Source organism: Gymnoscopelus braueri, assembly GCF_963280865.1.
Source record: "Gymnoscopelus braueri genome assembly, chromosome: 7".
In the NCBI taxonomy this organism is placed as follows: domain Eukaryota; kingdom Metazoa; phylum Chordata; class Actinopteri; order Myctophiformes; family Myctophidae; genus Gymnoscopelus; species Gymnoscopelus braueri.
The window spans coordinates 1276741-1283665 of NC_137608.1; the positions used below are offsets into that span (position 1 = coordinate 1276741).

At 40.9% G+C, this 6925-nt stretch overlaps 1 protein-coding gene across 2 annotated transcripts in view; it reads right to left on the minus strand.

Annotated features, from left to right (window-relative positions):
• Positions 1-4137: 4137 nt before the first annotated feature.
• The window catches only part of isl1a (ISL LIM homeobox 1a), a 15250-nt gene continuing 12462 nt past the window's right edge, over positions 4138-6925 (minus strand). For both annotated transcript variants that reach the window (XM_080432444.1, XM_080432443.1), the window contains exon 6: positions 4138-5936. In XM_080432444.1, the coding sequence (XP_080288570.1) occupies positions 5820-5936 (117 nt within the window). In that variant the 3' untranslated portion in view covers positions 4138-5819. The remainder of the gene's footprint in view (positions 5937-6925) is intronic.

The window sequence follows — 6925 nt, forward strand, 5'->3', positions numbered from 1 at the left end:
GGTCCTTAAATGTCTCTTTAACAGGCTTTAGGCTAATGGTTCCACGAAGAATACCATCACTTATGAACCATTTTATTTGGTGAATGCTTCTTCCTGTTCTTCATATTATGAGCTTGTAGATTTGATTTTCAACCAAGAGATTTGGTGGATAGGGGGTAAAAAAGGAGCAGATCAAGTAATACACCTGTGGCAGACACTGGTCGATGAATTATCCTGTATGATTTAAGTGGTTAAGGGGTTCATTATAGAATCAAATACATGGTTCTTTAAAGAACCATTTAGAAGGTTCTTTCTGAATCTAGAAAAAAAAAGGTTCTTCACTGGCATCGCTCAGAACCAGTTTCGGTTCCGGTTGGCATCTTTATTTTTCTGTCTGTGCGAAGGCCCTTGAATCAAATAGGGGTCCAGTATGTTCCTTTTCAATAACCCATGTGCTTTTTTAGAGGTGGGGGTTGAATGTTGAGGAGGATGGTGGTATAATGCATGAGAAGGTAGATAGTGTATGTCTGCGATTGTCAGCCTTTTTTTCATTTCAAGGACCCCCAATTGATATGATTTCTTATCCCTGATCTACACTATACAATCCGTGTGCATATTTAAAGCGGCACAGGGTAAAACAAAATTAATGAATCAAATGTAATTTTGTCCAGTCTGTATGGTAGATAATGTTAATACAATATAACTTATAATATTGGGGTGGTTGTATTTGGTCTCCCTGCTCTTCTATTGAGAATTATAATTGATTGTGTCAAGTGTCATGCCTCACCTAGACACAGGATCTGACTCAAATTTTGACCTGATGGTCAGGGATTTAATTTATCCCCTGAGAAAGCAGGCGGGCTCTATTAGCTCAATGGTAAAACATGTCAGCACTTGTGTAGTAAAGTAGAAGTAGAATAGAAGAACAAGAAAGTTACATAATGCAGCTTTTACTCTTATACAAAAGGAACCTGTTCAATGTGTACGCTATCAGAGTTATAGACCCAAACAGGGTCCATTTAGACTCTTGGTGGCCCCCAGAACCAGTGATGCCATCAAATAAGCCTTAAGACATCGGAGGCCAAGCAGTCACTTAAATAAATACAAAATACATAATAATGATTAGAAGAGTGTGACATGCGGTGAACACAGAGAAGCAGGCAAAACTCACACAGCATCAGGGTTCAGCCATACTGCATAATGGCCTCTGTCAGTATAAGGTACACAACACTCTTTACCTTTATTTATTTATAGGACCACAATGGAAACAAGTCTCCAGGACTTGTTTGTGTTATCCTTTTAGCCAAATGTCTGACTGCAGCTGTTTACATTTCTGACCAATTAAGTATGCAATCAATGCAAAAAACACTGTGCAGGACGATGGTTCTGGCGGTGGCTCAGGGTCACCCCTGTAAATTACTTATCATCCACGGCACCCCTGCATGACATTGTTAAATTGTGTCATATTACGGTTCGTAAATATGTAAATCTTTCCCCCTAAGATACAGTATGTATTCCGTGGCACCCACTTTGAGAAAGCCTGGTGTGATATTTACATCATAAACCTCATATATAGCCTATATACGTTAAGTTAATCGCTGTAGACATCTACTGTATATGGGCCTACTGGTAAACGGAAGTCTCAAACTGTTTCCAAAATGTAATAATAATAATAAATGTATCCTTTGGACAATGGCCTGAAGTATAAAGTACACATGATTTGAACATTTGACATTCAAGGCTTGATGAATTGAATTGAATACGTAGGACCACAATGCAAACAATCCCTCAGGGCTTTTTCGTGTTATCCTTTTTAGCATTATTGCAAACTGTTAATAAAGTATTCAATCAATCAATCAATCAATGAAAGGCCCAAATATTTCAACAATTGCTACACAATTCGACAAAACCTGTGGATAGCCATGTCATTGACATAAACAAGAAGTCGAAGGGTGTAAATGTATAGGTCTGATAATGATGCACCGTGCATGTTCACATCATGTATACTTGACAATATGTCATACCATTTTCCAAAGCATGTTTTGATTCTTTACTTTTTTTTTAAAACAGACAATTTCACATGGAGATGCCCAGCCTTGCAGATGCTATATCTGACACTCATGAGGTCCTGACAGAATCATGCAAGTTCGACCAGTTTAGGGCCAAATCCCTTTGAAAATAGTTGAAATAGAGCATACATTTTTTATTATGTTTCCATAAGCCTCGAAAACAAAACTGTCCCCTCTTCATTTGTAGTGAGTTGGGTGAAACCATGAATACAGTAGCCTATATAAATGCCTGTTCCTTGTGTGTGTGTTTTGTTTAGTTTGCTTGTTTTTTATAGCACAAACGATTCAATGATCGTGGTGGGGAAACAATCAGTCCATAGAAGGCTATCTGTATTCTAGAAGGCGTTGTAGCATAGGCTATATGAAGGGAGAACGCTTGTCTACCATCAATCCTGTGCTGGCTGATTGATCCATCCACCCATCCCACAAGATGTATGGGCCTCATTTATACTTAGTCGAACGACGGCATCGCACGCCAAATATAGCAGATCTACAAGATCACAATGCGTCGCGGATGCAACGCATTGTGAGCTTGTAGATCTGCTATATTTGGCAAGTCATACGAGAGAGCATGAATTATGCATCCTACCAGTCAGCAAACGAATCTCAAATCACTGGAAATAGGCTCTATGCACAGCAGCCATATTGGAAATAAATTGGGCCTCTTCCTTACTTCCTTCACAGGTGTTACCAATTATTCTGTTCCATTGAGTGAAGCACAGTGGTTCTCTTTTTCTTTTTTCAAGGACCCCCACAATGGTGTACTCTCAGAGCACACCCGTAAGGGGCCATTTGGAACCCCCTCAAGGAACCAAGAGGGTCCCTGGACCACACTTTGAGACCCACTGGTGTAGCAGAGTGTTTCCAGTGAGCCAACATGCACAATATCAGCACCCTGACTCTGTTTGACCAGAATGGAACTGAGCCTTCATTAGTACCATTGCTAACACCTATGAAGGAAGTAAGGAAGAGGCCCAATTTCTTTCCAATATGGCTGCTGTGCATAGAGTGTCCCATGGGGCATTGAGGGAATAGGCTCTCTACACAGCAGCCATATTGGAAAGAAATTGGGCCTCTTCCTTACTTCCTTCACAGGTTTTACCAATGATACTAATGAAGGCTCTGTTCCATTTCATGTAGCACAGTGGTTCTCAAACTTTTTAATTTCAAGGACCCCCATAACTCTGAGAGATGTGTACACTCTCAGAGTTACACACCTTTTAAGGGTCCATTTGGAACCCCCTCAAGGAACCATGAGGGTCCCCGGACCACACTTTGAGACCCACTGGTGTAGCAGAGTGTTTCCAGTGAGCCAACATGCACAATATCAGCACCCTGACTTTGTTTGACCAGAATGGAACAGAGCCTTCATTACCGTTGGTACTCTTCCTTACTTCCTTAAGGAAGTAAGGAAAAGGCCCAATTTCTCTCCAATATGGCTGCTGGTCATAGAGTCTATAGCTACTATTATGAGCATGACTGCAAAGTATAGGCTATCTGGTGCAGAGACTGATTCTGTCTTTATTCGTGGAATAGGCCTGTAAACCATCTCATCATCATCATCATCATCATATAAAGAGTTAGGGTTTTAAAGAAATTGATTTGACAAGATAACTCAGACAACAATGGGTACAATCTCATCTTTGTTTGTTTTTCTCTTCTTTTTTACTTCAGTAAAGAAAGTTACACAAAAGTGGCATCAGGTCTTTCGACAATAAATAATAAATAATCTTGTTGCACAGGAACAAACGAAACAAAAACAAAAAAAAATCTCAAGAGCTAAATGGTCCTTTTTTAACTTAATTGTCTTTTTTTTACACATCTTTGGGAAAGTAAATAATAATAATAATAATAATTCTCGGACGGACAGTGTTTTTTAGTTTTTTTTAAACTCACACACACAGAAGTTCCCACGAAGCTTGTGGCAAAAATAGAGGTAACGTTGTTGCAATGCTTTAGTACTTTATGGGCCTTTGAAGGAATTTATGTAACAAAAATGGAAAAAAAGCAATGCCAGCACCCTCCCCCCCCCCCCCGCCCCCTCTGCCCCTCCCCCCCTCATATGTTATATCATAGTCAGGGGGTCAAATCTCAGGTCAAGCTATTATTAAATAATATCGTAAAAACAAACACCAGAGTCAGTTTTTTTTCTTCTTTTTCTTTTTTCGAACACGGCGCACGTCAGGCTTTTGCATGGCTCTGCAAAAGAATTGGTTTCCAGACTTTTAAGCGTCATTAGTTTATAAAGTTTGTCTTTTTAATCCTTTAGAGGTCCGTGTTCTTTTTCCGTTGAAGAATGAATGGGATGTTGTTGTAGTCTGTTTTTTTTTCTTTCTTTTTCTGTATTTGGCAAAAAACTGTAATAACCAGGCAGTTTGGACGGACGGACAGACAGACGGACAGACCGACGGACAGACCAACGGACAGACCGACGCTCAGACAGACAGACAGACAGACAGACAGACAGACAGACAGACAGCACCAGGCTTTGGGGATGATGGAGCGATGAATCCGTCCCTTTGACGCACTTATATACCGCAACTATAGCCCTGAAACATGACTGTCATGTCATGACAGTCATGGATGAACTTCAACATGGTGTTTGCATTTTCTCCCTATGTGGTCCGTACATCTACATAATACGTTCAGATGTCAAATATAAAGTGCTTACCCCATGGCCACGGATGTTGCAATTATGTACGGGCCCTCAGAAGTACCTGTATCTTCCGTATTGTTCAATAAAAAGCATTTCAATCCGATCGGTGGACATTTTCTCATAGAGTTATAATGTATCAGAGTGCAATACACCTCCCAATCGATAGGGTCACGTAGTTGAAAGCATGGAGGAAATGCGGAGAAAATGGCCACCAATCAGATTGAAATGCTTTTTATTGAACAATACTTCTGATGGCCCGTACAGTACATAATTGTAACCTCCGTGGCCATGAGGTAAGCACTTTATATTTGAAATATGAACGTATTATTTAGATGTACGGGTTATAAATGGTGAAAGTGCAAACACCAGGTTGAAGTTTGTCCATGACGGTGGTGACAGACGACCGTCGTGTGATCCATGGCTAATAATGCAGAGAGATATAGAGCCGCTCCCCCCGTTGCATGTGTGTGTGAGTGTTTCGTTGCAGCCATCAGCCTGACCAGGGTGATGGATGGACGGTATACAGTATAACATACATCCCATAATGATTGTCTTCACAGTGTAACAAACCAGCAGCGAGGGTTCGGTTTGGTTCCCATTATTAAAGAGGCTTCGTGCAAGTCGGAAAGAGGAGAGAGAGAGAGAGAGAGAGAGAGAGAGAGGGGAGAGGATCATTTTCTTTCTTCTTCTGATGGAATCAAAGGGGTAGTTCACCCCAAAAACGACATATTTTCTATCAATTAGCCTGCACACCCCATGAAGCCTTGAATTCATGGTGATTTTTTTGTTTTTGTCGCATTCCTGAGCCAATAATCTGATGTCTCCTGGTGAGCCTCAATTAAATTAATATCTTAGGAATGTGACAAAAAAACTAAAAATCTCCATTATTTCAAGGCTTCATGTGGTGTGTAATTGATAGAAAATAAGTATTATTATTTTTTGGGTGAACTACTACTGTCAACAGAGTTGACATTGCGTTGTTTGCGACCCTTCCTTCCTCCCAGAGGGGTGTTTTTCTTCTTTCTTTCCTCCCCTCCTCATAATATAAACCTCTTCTTCTTTTTGCTCAGAAACATGAGCTAGTCGTTGGGAGCTGGTTGGTGTTCTTGGTGTTTTTACGCCTCGATGGGGCTGGATACCATGCTGTTCGGTGTGTCTGGAAGCTGGGAGGACATGGACGCCACCTCGCTCCCCGTCGAGTTCGAACCGGGTCCTCCCTCCGAGAAATTTACCTATGGAAACATGGAACAAAAATGATCATGTACAATGTAAAATCATGTAAAACTCTGCATTAATTTTACTTGAGTAAAGGTACAAAAGTGTTCGCATTAAAATATACTTAAGTACTGAAAGTAAAAGTACTCTTTTTGCAGAATGTCCCATTTCACAAGTTTCCAAATGTATACAAAATATTTTAAAAATAGCCCAAGTATGCATAGAGATAGCCATGGTTCACATGATGCTCGTCTGTCATAATGTCACAGTCATGTTTCAGGGCTAGCATAGGGCTAGCATAGGGCTGAAGTGGTTAATGCATGTTTTGGAATAATAATCCAAATCTACAAAGTCTAACTAGTAACTACAGTTGTCAAATAATTATAGTGAAGTAAAAAGCACAATATTTGTGTCTTGAGATTTAGTGTTGTGGAGTATAGGTAAAAGTATTGCAAATAGGAAATACCCAAGTGAAATAGAAATGGCTCAAAGAACTTGAGTAAATGTACTTAGTTACTTTACACCACTGCTCAAAACAGACCAGGCTCTCTCTCTCTCTCTCTCTCTCTCTCTCTCTCTCTCTCTCTCTCTCTCTCTCTCTCTCTCTCTCTCTCTCTCTCTCTCTCTCTCTCTCTCTCAAAGGTGAGTGGCAGAATGTTAATCCACCTTCTTGGAGGATAATAATCTATAGAATAGACATATAATCGCCGTACAGTATATAAAAAACAAGCTGCTCACTAAATGGAATGTGTGTAGTGTGTTTTAGCCTATATTTCTCATGTGTCAGTCACATAATGGAGGTGCGTGCGTGCGTGCGTGCGTGCGTGCGTGCGTGCGTGCGTGCGTGCGTGCGTGCGTGCGTGCGTGCGTGCGTGCGTGAGAAAAGAGAGAGAGAGAGAGAGAGAGAGAGAGGCCACACACACACACACACACACACGCACATGCACACGCACACGTGCACACACACACACACACACACACACACACACACACACACACACACACA